The 16678-nt window shown below is 39.9% G+C and overlaps 2 protein-coding genes across 9 annotated transcripts in view; one reads left to right on the top strand and one right to left on the bottom strand.

The window, feature by feature from the left end:
• cacna2d4a (calcium channel, voltage-dependent, alpha 2/delta subunit 4a) overlaps positions 1-2104 on the top strand; it is a 198805-nt gene extending 196701 nt beyond the window's left edge. For all 8 annotated transcript variants that reach the window (XM_069192103.1, XM_069192098.1, XM_069192104.1 and 5 more), the window contains one exon: positions 270-2104. In XM_069192103.1, coding sequence (XP_069048204.1) covers positions 270-362 — 93 coding nt within the window. In that variant the 3' untranslated portion in view covers positions 363-2104. The remainder of the gene's footprint in view (positions 1-269) is intronic.
• Positions 2105-10669: 8565 nt separating this feature from the next.
• LOC102694486 (adiponectin receptor protein 2) overlaps positions 10670-16678 on the bottom strand; it is a 55999-nt gene continuing 49990 nt past the window's right edge. The window contains exon 8 of the mRNA XM_006633669.3: positions 10670-14818. Coding sequence (XP_006633732.2) covers positions 14690-14818 — 129 coding nt within the window. The 3' untranslated portion in view covers positions 10670-14689. The remainder of the gene's footprint in view (positions 14819-16678) is intronic.

Here is a 16678-nt window from a genome sequence, read left to right as displayed (position 1 = left end):
TGTTTAATAACTGGGTTATTAATGAAATGCCATAAAGCAGGTCCTTATTAACATAAGCTTTTATCCATCAAAATCTACATTCACAGCTATTTTACTGGGATAATTTAATTTAAATTATACACATTTTTATAATTTAAAGGTATTACAGCTGTGTCTTACCAAGGATATACTGTAAATTTACAACCTAGAGTCCAGAAGTCTACCCACTGCTCCAGACTGCTGCCAAGTGTTTGCCTGCTGATCTTAAACTTTTTTTTCTTTTATGGCAGGAAAATGCCGAAGACTGTGGTGGTGCCTCAGCAATATCCTTGTCTTTAGCTCTTTTTATATCTTCACTGGCTACAGCTGCAACTGTGCAATGAGGCTGGAGTCCGACTCCTGTTGCTTCTCTGAAGAGTGCAGAAGGATGTACCATGTTTTCTGAATGAAGCGTGCATGCAATGTGTTTTTTTATCTGATTTTTTTAAAAGCAAATGGATCAAGCCAACGAAAGAATGCAAAACAGGCAGGGCTGCTAAGGAACAAGAGCTGAATGGATTAAGTAAAGGCAGCATGCTTGGAAATTTCAAATGAACAGTGATTTTTCCGGAACCATTTAACTAAAGGGCTCCTGGCAACTCTAAGTCTTCCAAGTGAGATGTACTTTACGAAGAAAAGGAGACATCCGTGTCAAACATAGTTTCAGAAACTCTGATGAATAATACGTCCACCTCCTTTGCCAAGAGGCCCTGAAATAGACTTGTATTAGATATATATGCCTTGAATGCTTTTCAATAGCTCATTTATAACTGTTGGCAGTGAAATGTGACTTCAATATGAGCCGTTTCAAGGATGGAATTAAAGAAATGAGACACTGGGGTGAAGAAAACGTGATGCATGAGGAGAAAAGACTGCTTTCAATCAGGAGTGGGATTCTGTCTTAACCTACTGAAACGCCATCTTGTAAATGGCAAGCAAGCATGAGGATACCTTGAATAATTACCTTCATGATTAAGCGTGTGAAATAAATCATAAAGAACTAACCCTGGGAAAATGGGGTTTAACATTTATGTCTTTTTAAATATACCGACTGTTAACCATAATTTCAAAAGGAGATTTAAACTGCTTGAGATATGTCAGAGGAAAGGTTATGATGAAATGGTTAAAAACAAATCTGAGCAACGAGTGTACAAGACAGCTTAAAACACTGTTGGTATGAAGTAGTAAAAGACACTTGGCAATTTTAGGAATTGACTCTCAACTGTGTTTTATGGTCCAGTATGTATTTATGGATTTACTACTCTTCACTAACTTTAAGCAGCCTTAGACTTGAGACTGACAGATTTGCAATAGATTATGATTCAGATTGACATTGGGCTGGGTTCCAATTGTGTCAGTTTGAGACTGAACCAGGTGTAATGGAGGAAGGAATTTAAGTGAAATACAGCTGGGGACTTGATAAAAGGTACTCAGCGAAGATTTAAACTAGCCATCTTTTCCTTCTAAATCCGTTTGATGACGAAAGAGGGGCATGGCAGTGCTATATATTTATCTTTTGTTTACTTTTGTTCAATTGTTGCCAGCCAGACAATGAAGGGCTGGGAAGTGTGACTGTTTTCATTAACTGGATAAATAATAAAGGCAATCCAACATTTGAGAGCTGAGTGTTGTGCAAAAACTTAGAAAATTGCCAATGTATTAGCAATGTATTAGCCAATTTAATGTTTTTTTTTATCTTCATGAGGCTGTCACCAAGAAAAATTATTTCCTTTATTGAGAAACTAACAGTATGTTGTAGCTAAGAAAGGACCGTATCGTTTGAAAGTCCCCTAGGCCATTGGTATTTGTCTCAGATGCCATTATTTACAGGGTAACATCAAGCGCCACATCCTGAAAATGTACAAGCCCGCCATTCCTTAAACCTTCTAGACCCTGGCTGTTGTACTGCATGCTCAGTTGTACTACAAAATCTTCCTTCTCAAACACCTCCGCATCAGCCCTGCTGTTCTCATCAAACTGTATAACCACACTCCTCTGGTTACTAACCAATAAGCCATATTTTTTAAAAAGAATGATGTCATGTACAAATAAATTGAAGCCAAAGGTGCTTGAGGAAATGTTTCAATTAAAAATGAAAGAAAAAAAATAAGGATTGTCTTGTTCTGATTTTTAATGTCATTTGTTTCCAATGACTGTGAAGTGAGTGCTATCTTAACCTGATACTGGACTACACAGAACCCAACACTATTTTTTATTTCTTATGGGAAGTGTTTGAGACATAAAACATTTCTGAATCTAGTGCCATTTACTGTTGTAATGACGTTACATTAAAGAAAGACAGTGACATTTGTGCTCTTGCTCGACCTTACCTCTCTGTGAACATTTAGTAACGCTCTTCTGATGATGAGGTTGTTTGCTTAGAAGCACGAAACCTGAGGTAACTTTACACTGCAAACTTATTTTGGGAATAAATTTCCTTTCTAAACTGTGTGAAAGGCAACATCTAAAAACTGTGCAAAACCTTATCCTTTGTATAGCTTGTTATCCATCCTAACTTGCTGGAAAGATTAACACTGTAGTTTTATACAGAGATAAAAGTGCAAGTACAGCAACATTTATCAGGACTCTCTTCAAATAATACTATATGCCAGGCACTGAATATGAAGATTGTCTGCTCAGTCTGCACAGATTATTTCACAGCGATTGAAAGCTTAATGAGGAATAGGGAAGAAGCAAAAGAAAGAAAATTCTAACAAGTGAATACCATTCAACCCCTCTAGCTCATCTGGTCTCTAATATGTGGCTTTTTCCAGATATTTCTGGAAACTTGGCAGAGTATCAGGAATATGTATTTACCAATTGTCCTATACTCCCACAACCCTTTGTGTAAAAAAATGTTCTCAGTTGTAAATGCTCTTTTCCGTAGTTTCCATTTGTGTTCTCCCATTTGTTTCATTGTTAACCCTATAAAAGTCAGTTGGGGTGACAATACCTTTGAAGAACTGGAATACGTTCCTGTAAATTAGGTTTCTTAATAATAATAATAATTGCTTACACTTATATAGCGCTTTTCTGGACACTCCACTCAAAGCGCTTTACAGGTAATGGGGACTCCCCTCCACCACCACCAATGTGCAGCATCCACCTGGATGATGCGACGGCAGCCATAGTGCGCCAGAACGCTCACCACACATCAGCTATCAGTGGGGAGGAGAGCAGAGTAATTAAGCCAATTCATAGAGGGGGATTATTAGGAGGCCATGATTAGTAAGGGCCAATTGGAATTTTTGGCCAGGACACCGGGGTACACCCCTACTCTTTTCGAGAAGAGCCCTGGGATTTTTAATGACCACAGAGAGTCAGGACCTCGGTTTTACGTCTCATCCGAAGGACGGCGCCTGTTTACAGTATAGTGTCCCCATCACTATACTGGGGCATTAGGACCCACATGGACCACAGGGTGAGCGCCCCCTGCTGGCCCCACTAACACCTCTTCCAGCAGCAACCTTAGTTTTTCCCAGGAGGTCTCCCATCCAGGTACTGACCAGGCTCACACCTGCTTAGCTTCAGTGGGTTGCCAGTTGTGAGCTGCAGGGTGATATGGCTGCTGGCCTTTTTGTGTTCAAGAAGAAGATTTTCTGACAGTTTTGAACTAAGGCATCTTTTAAACCCAGGCCTGTATGACAGCAGTCAAATTGGATCTGGCTGAGGTGTCCTCAGTTGTAATCTTTCCTGATGTAATTTCCTCAGTTTAAAACTATAAATACTGTCAGTAAACCTTTTCTCCTTCACATCTGTCTATTGCATCCTTCACTCAGAATGAGGGTCCCAGCCTCCCCATCCTACAGACTTTAGGTTGGCCCCAAGTCAAGAGGGATAAGCCAAATTTCCTGTGACTTTTTTCTGTGGAATTTTATCAAAATCCTTCTAAAAATTTAAGTATTCTATTCCATATGCCTTGTTTATGTCAATGACTTGCTCACAAAACCAGTTTTGGTTAGGTTTCTAAATCCACGTTGGCCCTCCTACTAAAATCATTTCATCATACAGATGACTTTTCAATATAATTCTAATTATTGTCTTACATCTAATGGAAGTAAGGCTCATTGTTCTGTAATTAGGGTGGTATGCTCCTTGTTTTTGGATTGGTGCTACATATGCATGTTTCCAGTCACTGAGAATTATCCCAGGTTTAAGAAGTCACTGACAGAGAGGGGCACATGCGACCATAATATTACGAACTCCTTCAAAGTTTCAATACAGCAAATACTGTAGTGAATTCCAATGAGATATAAAACTAAACTGTACTAGTGAAGGTACTGTACTTTTGACATTTAAAGGCATTTGTGAAGTAGAGGGATATTTAGAAAGGCATACTCTGGGCTGAAACACCATGACTGTGTCAGCAGTGAGGAGGTGAGAAATACATTCTGTTCATACCACAATAAATGCCCTCTACCCAACAACCCTGCTGCTCATTTGATACAATTCAGTTTGGAAGTTGTGGAAGATTACTGGGTCAGCTCTCTTTTTTCAGGATTTTTTTTAAGAAGAAGCAGATAATTTACTTGACAAAATGGTTGTACACCTCTGTTAGGCTATCTATGTGGTCGGCAGCAGAGTGGAGCTGTAGCCACATCTGAGAATTAACAGAAGTAATTCAAATGTTCTAGAAATACAGCAGGCTTCGAAGAAAAGGAGGTCAGTATTTAAAAGATAGCTTTTCCCGAAATCTGGCACAGGAAAGTACATTTCAGAATGGTAATGCAGAGCATCACTCAGCTATAAACATTCTCCTCTCTTCTTAAACTGAAATGATGGGGGGTGGGGCTTTGCCTACTGAAGAATAATAGAAAAGGAGATTCAGCCAAAAGAAAGATGCTTTCAAAGAAGTATTGTTAACATTGACTTTCTTTCTTATTGTCATCTTCATTAAAGATTTGGAAGGGTTAAGAATCATTTACCCTTTTATCAGTGACCACATTCACGGACATGATATGCTATAGCTTAACCCAGTAGGCACTAATCATGCTGACACAGCTACCTACTTGAACTACTTCAGTCTACTTCTGCTGCGACCCACTATGCCTTCCTCTAAATCTTTTTCTAGATCTCTTCATCATTCCTCCTCCTCCTCCCTGGGCCACTTGCCCCCTTCTCTAACTAAACCAGTGCTTACACCCGAAGAAGTCTCCACAGCCAAAATGTTGCGTTTCCTTTCTTCTCTTTTCACCATGGAATAAACCTATTACTTGTTCCTTTGCAGGCACTAATCATGACTATACTCATGACATGACACCAAACCAATGCCAGGCACACAAGCATTCACTCACTTGCAAACAGATAGTCTTCTAGGGACTAATATTAGATTAAAGGTTGGACAGCATTTCCCCACTAGGAAATTACAAGGAGAATATGCAAACTCCCCACAGGATGAACCCCAGTCCAGGACCAGAACCTTTGAGCTGTGAGGCAAAACTAACCTGCCTAATCTAGGATCATTCATCAAGCTACTTAGTCCAAAACAGGTCGGTGAAGAGCCAGAAGCTAACCCAGCACACAATGGGCACAAGGCAGCATACAGACTGGACAGAACACCAGTCAGGCAGGGCACACACACACACATAAGGGGAGGATAATTTAGAGGTTTTCAGGTAACCTAGGCATCACATTGTTGGACTGTGAAAGGAAACAACTGTATCCAAACAAAAATGTCCACCTAGTCTTCATATCTATTTAGCAAATACAAGTTCCTAAGCCTATAGCTTCTGGTTGGGCTGTGTTCAGGGTGTGTAGTCCTCCTCTGAGTCTGGGGGTTGGGCAGTCCTCTAGGATGTGGTGTGTAGTTTGCTCCATCCCAAAGGAGCATAGATGCTTACGCTGATGCCCCATCTATAGAGCTTGGCAAGGTATGAGCCATGGCCAGTCACAGAGCAGTTCTGAGTGGACCACTCTTTCCTTGGAAGGTGAAAGCCAGGGGGTTGTGCGGTTGGGCAGGCGATGAGGTGCTTGATTGTTATGTCCAGTGATTCCCATTCTTGAGCCCAGGTGGAGTCTGCATCGAAGTCTTACTGAGGAGGGTTTTTCCAGACTGACTTTCTTGACGGCAGAGGCTTTGTTAGATTAAATATGTCCTGGTGCAGTGGCAGATGAACGGCGTTTTGGATATTTTGAGCATTTTGTGGGTGATTGCGAGTCGTCGGATGTGTGTTTGCTAGGACTGGGAGCCAGGGGAGTGAGGTGCAGTGAAGGGTTCCAGTGATGATATGCAAGGTGACATCCAGCTGGGTGTCTACTCTGTGAGTGTCTGGTGATCTTGACCGGAAGGGGGACACCGGAAGGGTGCTGAGAAAGATGACGCTATGTGCACAGGCTGAGGTCCAGGGGTGGTAGTGTTGTAACAGCAAGTTTGGAGATCAGACCATTCCCTGATTTGACCTTGGCTGCTGTTGTCTCCCAGGTTAGCATCCTTTCTAGGGTCATTCCAAGGTGTCTTGTAGTAGGATGGTGCTGCAGCTTCTGATTGTCCATGTGAATGTTGGGCTTTGATTCCAGACTGTGCTGTCCATACAGGGGGAAGCACAGTCTGGAATTGAACCCAGGATCCTGGAGCTATGAGGCAGCAGTACCAAGGGCCGCCCATTCTAGGTTCAATGATTCAGGCCAAAACAAAGATTTGATGGTTTGGATTATGTTGTCTGGCAAGGAATAAGAATGAAAGTGACCGCAGTGATACTGAGGGAATATTGAAGATACTGTATTGAAATGAAATTGATGACCAGCTGCTGTTAATCAGCATTTTGGGACAAAATGGCTCATCATATAAAAGAGAAAAGGGATTTTGCCCATGTTTTAAAGTGTTTAGGATTTTTTTAATCAAATGTTCTAGTTTTAATAATTATTTTCATTACATTGAAAATTATAAATAACATGACAACTTATACTGTACATTGGAAAGATGAATACATTATCCCACTGCAATCAGCCCTCTCTTACATTCTTAATACAGCTTTGCCAGCCAAGAACACTAAGACCGGATTTTGCATATTCGCCTGATTTGCAACCTTACATGAGAGCTAAAAAGAGAGAAAATGAATTTCAAGGGCAGCTGTAAATAGTGCCCTTTTGTGCGCCTAGAGACTTCACCTATTATCACAGAAAAAGGTCATTTTGTTTTACTTGGCTGTTTTGTATTTGAAAGCCAAATAGACACATAACAGTCCTTATCAATGAGCAGGGAAATAATAAAATAAGTGTCTTTAGTGTCACAGTGGAAATTCTGGGAGTAATGTAAGGTTTGAGTCAGAACAGAGGCAGCAACTAAATAGGAAGGCCAGCTCAGATTCTTCACTGTTCAAGCCTTACTCAAAGAGGACCACTCCAATTTGGAGGAAGAACATGAGTCAAAACCAACGAGGGTAAGGCCACTTTATCCTGTGTTATTTGGAGGGACCCAGCTCTTACTCTCCCAAGAATGAGCAAATCCTAAGCATCGTAATGAATCTAGCCGTCAAGTTATTTTTGTGCACAGCTTGATGGTGTTTCTAAAACTATCTTAATCGTTACAGTATTTCTTAAATGTCCCCTACATACAAAATTCCACTTCCATAAGGAAAACAAACACTTGCCTCACATTTGAAAATAAATGTTTCACAAAGTCTTATTATTAAATACTAAACCTGAAAAGTGGAATATTTCAAATCAGAAATAAAGCATCGTACAGTTTAATCATTTATATACTGACCCCTAACTGGTCAAGTGAGAACAGTAGGGAACAGGGGCCGTTTCAGTCTTATGTATTTAGTAGTCTTTAACTATTTCCCAAACCTTAGATACCATCAAGGTATTTAACTGCCTTTCATTTACATTATGCCTCACTGGCTTTTTGCTTTCATAATGGTGCTGAATGGCACTCCAGTTGCTTGGGGCTGACCACACCTTAGCCCTAAGGGGTAATTGGTGTGACTGGTCATATATTTCTATGCATTTTGTATGCTAATGTGAGAGAGGGACTTGCACAAACAGGAGATCAAGGCAGAGGTGTCGTATTACAGGGCCAATCACATAAGCCTTTGATCACAAACTGTTCTAATAGAATAATAACTATGGTTAAAATTGCTCTTTTACTGTCATTTCTGGGCTCTATACATACAAGGTGATTTCTTACATAGACGTGTAAATATATACAGTGCCCCACAAAAGTACTCATACCCCTGCATAGTTTTCACATTTTGTTGCCCTAAACCTTGCAGTTGTGACTTCTGAAACAAAAAAGAAGATTGGTTATACTGGAACTGTGAGGCCAATGACAAGTCTGAAAGAGCTACAGAGTTCAATAGCCAAGAAGATGGGATGCACAGGCAATAACAAACAGAACACTTCTCAAATCCAGCCCATAATGCACGATGGCTAGAGGTTAGCCACAACTTAAAATAATAACACATGGAATTTGCAACAATGAGTATACCTGAGTGTTCCTGGTCATATATAGCAAAAGGTGTTGTGGTCAGATGAGACCAAATTGGAACTTGTTGGTCCCATTGCTAAGTGTTACACTTTTGGCATAGATCCACTACTACAGTGCATCTCTGGACAGCTAATCATGGCGTTGGCAGCTTTGTGCTATGTGGAAGTCTCCCCTCAGCAGAGACTGGAAAACTCTTAGGACTGAAGGAAAATGGAAGCAGCAAAATAAAGGCAAACAATTGAGGAAAGTCTGTTAAAGAATTAAAACTGGGGCACAGTTCACATTTCAGATCCAAAGTTGTGCTGGAGTGAATGTATTTGAGTGGCCCAGTTTTTTAGAAACAATCACAAGCAACATGAGAACGAGCAAAAAATCACACCAATCTGTGGTGCAAAGTTGGTAGAGACTTACTCAAGACAACTTTCAGATGTAATCATTGCCAAACTAGTTATTTTTACATTTAAAATAGGTCACAGTTCTGAATACTTATGCAATCAACAGATTTAGTTTTTTTTTATTTTTACATTTTACCCTTAGAAGTTTTCATCATGTTTGCATGTAGAATGTTTTTTTTTTCCATGTTCAGTGAACATTCATGTCTTGAATAAAATATTAGCTAAATACAGGATAAATGTCCATGAATTTCACAAAATGGGACAGCACAGTGTCAGAGTTTTAAATGATTTTATGCTTCACTACTCTTTTACAGTGTGTTGTTTCTTTCAATGCCCATACGAGGGCAGCACCAGCACATAAAATAAGTACAGCAGCTTTGTTCCAAAGCAGAACACCTGTTTCTGAGAAAGCTATTAACTAGTCTGTTCTTCCACTGTTTACTGCTTCTAGGGTAATTAGTCACTGTGTCATAAGACCTCTGCTGTCACCTCTATCATACTGGAATTTCTAACCAAAATCTGTCAACATATTGTGTAACTGCAGGAATGCCATTATTTTCATTAATAATTTAACTCATTTACCTTTGAACTCCATTTTTCAACTCAAAAGTGTGTTGATTAAGAATAACCTATTACAAAAATACAAAGAAAAAATGAAAAAAGCAGTAATCCTTTAAATAGCTGCTCTATTCAATTTTTCAGTCTGCTCATGTTAATGCATAATACAGTACATCCCTTTCAAGAACCATTGAGCTCTTAAATCTGCTAGCTCCTAACATAACACCATAACTAGTGTTATGTTAGCAAATATAACTTTATATTTCACTTATCAATCTAAATACTAATACTAATAATAATAATGATGATTCCTTACGCTTTTATAGCACTTTTCTGGACACTCCATGCAAAGCAATTTACAGATAATGGGGACTCCACCACCACCAATGTGCTGCTCCCAAATGGATGATGCAACAGCAGCCACAGTGTGCTAGTACACTCACCTCACCTCAGCTATCATTGGGAAGGAGAAGAGAGTAATGAAGCCAGTTCATAGATGGGGATTATTAGGAGGCCATGATTGGTAAAGACCAATGGGAAATTTGGCCAGGACGCCGGGGTACACCCCTACTCTTTTCGAGAAACGCCCTGGGATTTTTAATGACCACAGGACCTCGGTTTTACATCACATCTGAAGGAGAGCGCCATTTTACAGTATAGTGTCACATCACCATACTGGGGCACAGACCACAGGGCGAACAATATCTCATACAGGAACTGGAAGTGATTTCAAGCAAGTCCAATGCCAACCCATTAGTGCACTAGTGTCACTTTCCATTGAGGTTATAATGATGGATGGTATGTAAAAAATGAACTAACTGCTAATGTTACACTGGTTCCACCTGTTTCCAGTGGGATTGATATCTGGAGATTGTTGTGATCTGGTAGCAGCAGATGTCTGCCTCATGCTCCTCAAAGTTAAGCATTTGTACGCTAGTATTTTGGACAGTGTGTATTGTTTCTTGTCCGTGTTTTTAATGTTTCCAGGAAAAACGGATTCTTAAAATTCCTGTTCAAAGCAGACCAGCACAGTGCAAATGATACATCAGGGTATTGAACAAGTGAATCATATAACAGCTGAGAAAACAGCAGAGTTTCAAAACATGCAATGGAGGGCAGGTGTGTGAAGCAGTGGGTGAAAGCTCTAGCCTTATAACAAGAACCTTGTGAGTACAAATGTCAGATAAGGCACTTGACCATAATACCCTTCAACACAGTACCGCACTAAGAAGAACACCATGACCCAGTGTGACAAAGTAACAAGTACTGACAGAGTTCAAAAATTTTTTTATTAGAAGAACAATACAGCAGATAAAAATATCCTCTCAATCATACAGCCTTTCAGAACTATTCATGTGCTTCAACAAGATGCACTCCCCAAAAGGAAAAGTAAGAAAAACAGCCATTTCTTCAATGTTTTTGTTTTAGTGTATAGCCACAAGAACAAGGCCTCTCTTTAACTACAGAAGATGAAGAGGTCAAAGCACCCCTAATGAGAATGCAGTGAACACACATGCACTCAAACACAGGTTCCTGTCACAGTGATGAGCACTTTCCTGTAAGGCAAGTGAAGGGTCAGTCTAGTCCTGCTGGGATATTTCATCCACTAAATATTAACTGTTTCGAGAGTCCTGGTTTCAAAGAAAAAGTAAAAGCTAGTTCCCAGTGAAACAAAAATTGATCCAGTTTCTGCTCCTTCCCTGTTTTATTAGTAAAAATTCAACAGTTAATCTTCATCGTAAGTTCCTTGTGAGTCTTGTCTGCATTTAAAACCAGGTTCTGGAGTGAGGCTAAATGTACTGTAAACATTGTTATACTTTGGAGACATGCACATTTGACTTTTAGCACAAAAAACAGATGGTCACCATGCCCTTTAGCTAATTACAGACATTTCTGAAGAACTTAATACTGAAATACTGTATGCAGATCTGGGGACATGTCCACACAAGGAAAGGCTAAATTAAGAGAACATTAAGTCATTAGTATTACAAGGAGACAGTTAAAACTCTGAAAAATAAAGTCTATGGCTTCTGGCCATTCCACTCATTAATGTGACAGTTCAATGTATTAAGAAGCAGGTGACAAGTCTGAAGAACAGGAATACGACTGTCTGCTCCTTTGTCTCATCTTGAGCAAACAACTGGGAAAAAAAAAAAGATTCAAGACAAGACAACTGGCAGTAAGGCACACTGGGAAATATTCACTGAACGCCTGTTTCATTCTGCAATGATTAAAGTTTTCAAATTTCTAAGAAGTCCTGTCTTTGGGTTTGTTTTTTTTCTAACCCATGTATTGCATTTTCTTTATTCATTTTCATTTTAAAAAAAAGTATTCAGTGAATGTGGCCCACGGTGCATTCCCGTCTCTCAATTAACTGAACTGTTGTGAATTTCATGGTACGATTCATGTGACGATTCATGAATTATTAGTCTAGGACTTTGCTAATACCCATGAGGCTCAATGCACTTGCCAATATGTGTAAGATGGAGAAGAAGGGCATGTGGTAATCTTATAAATAAACTGGATTTGAACGCGCTCGCAATGCAATACTATGAAGATTGTTTCTTTGATACTGATCTGTAATTTATCACCATTAGCCACCCCTGCTATTGTTGCAAATAAAATGATGGAATAATATTTAACTTTCAACATTACAGTAAATACATTATTTGGATATCTGTGGGAGTGCTTTCATTATTCTGCACCATAACAAATACTCTTCCCACATAATCCAGCTACACTTTTTTAAATCAACTGTCAATGTTTTTAGATCACTTCATGTGTAAGAAACTGTCCCTTTGCTTCTTATGGACTTATGGACTGAATGAGAATCTACCCGACACTGACTACTCTTCAAGGAGCAAGAAACCAGAACAGAAATTCACTGCTAAGCAAGACAGTAGAGTGACAAAGAACTCTGTGGTCTCAGTTCAGAAAAGGTCAAGCTGTTGCAAGAGAAACTGGAGATAGTGAAAATAAGTGCAGACGGAGAACTGGGTCATTTGTGAAGGAGACGATGTCAAAGAATTGCACTTAGGTACCGAGACCTGCTGACTCAAGTGCATCTCTTCCCAGCAGCCATTCATACTTTGTCAACAACACCAGATATATCACTGGGGCACAGCTAGAGGGACAGTATGACAGGACAACCCAGCCTGCATGTCAAAGAGTGCTTTATAACTGGGCTTTATAACTTAGATATAACAACTGCAGCAAAGGGTTCCTTCTTTTGAGATGTTTAACTAAAGTCGAAAGGATGTATGTTGGAGAATATGCATCACAGTGCATTTACCATTAATCAGCCTCAGCTCTGTCCATAAACAATGAAGACAACTGAACAGCCCTTTCTTTAAAAAAAAGGAGGGATGAACATTTTTGTAATATACTACTGCTCCATGTAACCTCTTGTGTCTGTCCAAGAGTGGGTTAAAAAGTAATTTGAAACTAAATCATCCTAAAAGCAAGACCCATTAGGGGCAATTAAAATTCCTATTTTTCACCAATTGCACACACCTTGACTGAAATCGACAGTCATGACTTTTGTTCGGTGCATCAACTAAGCCAAATGATTGACAAAGGAAAGAAACATCGGTGAGCAATCCACTACCAGAGATCCAGAGAAATTCTCCAACGCAGCCGAGTTTTTAAAGAGCAATTTCTTGCTGAAGTACAGTAGTTACCGGAAACCATTGTTTAGAAGAGCCTACAACCAGATAATTCAGTTTCTCACAATAACGCAATGAAAACACAAGATACAGTTGTTTTTTAAAGCATATTTTCCATCTCATCAATGAGAAAAAGCACACTGGATAATTTTTCCTTAAAGCTCATTAGAGTATTTGTCTCTACAAGACGTTAGATGACAATCACTGGAAACCAGGATGAGTGAAATAATGTGCACATATGTCCCAATGAACTCGCCGTTACAAACAGTTAATGTCTAGGTACAGGGGTACCTTAGAAGTTTTAAATCTCTTCAAAGGTAAGAATAAAGCAGGCTTCCAAAATAAGGAAATAGCTGCTGTTTAGTGCTGGCCGATTCTAAAGCAATTTTATCCAACCTCCTTCCCCATCCGAAGCCATTTTTACAATCATTGATTCAGTCGACTGCTGGAAAGTGCTTAGTCGTTCTAACTTTTTTTTTTTTTACAGAGCAGCCACAGGCAACAAGATGGTACAGACAAGACATGGCGGAAAAGGAAAGGCAGATAAAAACTGCAAAGATCAAAGCAGAAGGGATCAGCCCAGCAACGCTCCACACAGTGGTTCAGATGAGATGGGGGAAAGGGAAAGGACGGAAAGGTTCTGCTGTCTTGCCCATTAAAGCAAAATTCACAGTCAGTTGAGCTGTCCATATTGCAGAAGCGCTTAAGGGTCTGACTTATGAAGTCAGGCCTGCCACTGTGAAGAAGGACACTCTTCGCATTAAAAAGGAAACCTGTTCAAAGCTCTGAACATCAATATCTCACACCTGCCTTGGAAAACGGGCAAAGGAGAGGACTAGGGGGATTATTGTGGCAGATGCCTGTGCCACCGTGGTTAACCCTTTTGACGTTTGGCTGTATCAGAATAGGCCTTGCTTTACCCGGAAAGCATCAATTCCCACTTTCTACTAGAAAATACAGAAGAGCACAAGCCATTTTCCCTGGGAGTCAAGCTGCATTTGTCTGACTTGTAGATCCTGGAGGTGCTGCTCACTTTCCTCAGGCTCATATTGTGCTCGAGCCCATAAAAGGAGCATTCAACCCCTGGGGCTGCTGGGGAGTGTCTCCAGCCTTACAGCCCCCCGGATCTCTCTTCAACTTTGTGCAAAGTCAATTTCAACAGTATGCGTGGCACTCCAGCAAACACTTTCTTTTTTTTTAAAAAAAAAAATCTCATTTAACTCGCTTCCAATTTTTTTTGTATTTTTTTTTATATGTATATAATACAAATTTATATAAGTGAAAGTTAGAAATCTTATTTACAAGACCTTTAAAAGCAGCTACAGCCCATTTTGGAAAAAAAGAATTCACCACACGAACTTCCCAGTAACTGTGTTTTTCTTTCCATAAATAAATATGGCATTCAGTAAAATCAGAACTTTTTTTAGGCTTTTTTTTATAGTTTGCATCTATATAATTTATTATCTACATATATAATCTTTTTGGTAACCGTTCTCCCAACGGTTCAGCAAGACTTGGTGGTCAGACCTAGACCTTTTCCACCAGTGTCTTTTCCGCTTGGATGACAGACATGCTGCTCCAAATCGCTTGCTCCTTCTGACGTGGGTGCCCTCCGTCTCTGCTTCTTACAGAGCGCTGCTCTCGGTGCAGCCGCCCCCAGCAGTGTAGCGAAACTCCTGCAGGTTCGAGACGCCGTGGAAGTGGACGAAGGCGCCGGCCACCACCAGGATGTGGAACAGCTGATGGGAGTGGAACTGATGGGAGAAGATGGGGAGGGAGAGAGGAAGTGGGGTGTTTAGCAGGCAGGGCAGCTCTGAAAACACAAGTGTGGTTAAAACGCCCAAACCCTGCCGAACACGTTCAATTTCGGATTCCTATAAAACCTGTCAAGGTGCATCCTCAGATAAGAACGTAATAATAAAAAACTATTTTATATAGCGCCTTTAAAGGTGGCGTCTCAAAGTGCTTTACAGAATGACAACGACAAAAAATAAAAAGAATACACAAGATAAAACACAATTAGAATATATAGAGGAGACCGTGGATGGTGGTACTAAGAAAAGCAGAGGGGTGAAGAATGGAACCAGTTAAGTAAAGGTTTTTCTAAAGAAGAGGGTTTTGAGTCTGGATTTGAAGGAGTTTCGAGAAGGTGACTCTCTGATATCCTTGGGGAGAGAGTTCCAGAGCTTGGGGGCATAACAGGATAAGGCCCTGTCATATTATATTATATTGTTATATTAACTACACACCATTCTCATTGGCTCTCCTCTGTGTTGTATACATACCTACTACATTTGACACAGTTGTGGTATTGAGACATTTATTCACAAAGCCTGGATATGCATAATCACCGCAGTATTCCACTAACGCTGGGTAACTGAAATCATGAAAAGGTCCACCCACTACAACACTGATCCACCCACTACAACACCATGGACCCTGGAAGTTGTGACAGATTTATAGTGAGGGGCTTGTAATTATTTGTTTTAATTCACAAGAGTTTCTTGAAGACATCTTCGTATCCCTACTTGTAGTCCTGGACTTGGAAAACCACCAGCTTTGGTTTAAGCCACTTCCCCCCCACCACTTTTCCAAAAAACACAATTGGGAAAATATTTTGTAGACTCTTACAAAACACACCATTCTTAGTCATTTAAGTTCTCATATTAACAAAGGCAACAGTTTTAGCTCAAGACGAATATCCAATCAATAGAAAACAATTCACTAGAACTCATTTTTACTCTCATGAAATGCACCACACTTGCAGCCCTTGAAACAATATTCAACCTTACCACAGCCCTTTGCTTTTGTTTTCGGAAAATTCCTAATAATGGCGCACAGGTGCTAGAGCAGGATGCGAGAGCACAGTGTACATCACAGACAATATTCAGCTAGAAACGACACATTCCAGTAAGACGAATCAGGCGAAGCGGCATTTGTTATGTCTTAAAAGACTTGTAAACACTGAGAGGGCTATAAGAAACTAAATACCTCACATACCGCATTTTTGACAATGATTTTTTTTATAACACTTTCCATTGGTTTGTTTTCCATCTGCGGCAATCTTTGAGCCTTTTATTGCTTCTTTTGTAAAACACCTTTTTGGAATTACCTTGTAAAAGGCATTACTTAACCATCAATTTAAATGACTTGTATGACCAAAAACCCTGAGACTTCTCATAGTTTCTCAGCATTTGATAATGTGAACTAATCAGAGCTTAATCACTCTGAACAGCTCACCACACCTTAGTGATCCCATATTACATCTACTGTATAAGGAGTGTAGGTGGAGACAGCTTGATGTTTCCCAACCTTTAGCCACCTTCAGACACAGAGGTCAAACTAGATTCAGACATTGAAAATCAGAAATAAATAATACTGTAGACCGGAGTATTAGAGTTTGCTTGCATTATTGTGGGAATTAGTTTTTAATGCACTGTGCACCTTTCAGGAAGAGATCCACTGTGTACTTCAAGAGCTACCTGTATTTAGAGAAATGTTCTATGAAACTATATCTCAGAGACGGCAAATTTCACTTTTCACTGCCATGTACATGTTAACTCAAGTCTTTAAGAGAGTACGAGCAGGAAAGTCAAATGAAATATTTGTGCAGT

The sequence above is a fragment of the Lepisosteus oculatus genome, chromosome 7, assembly GCF_040954835.1.
Source record: "Lepisosteus oculatus isolate fLepOcu1 chromosome 7, fLepOcu1.hap2, whole genome shotgun sequence".
Lineage (NCBI taxonomy): Eukaryota > Metazoa > Chordata > Actinopteri > Semionotiformes > Lepisosteidae > Lepisosteus > Lepisosteus oculatus.
Note: the sequence above shows the minus strand (reverse complement) of the source record. Positions and strands in the feature narration are given on the sequence as shown.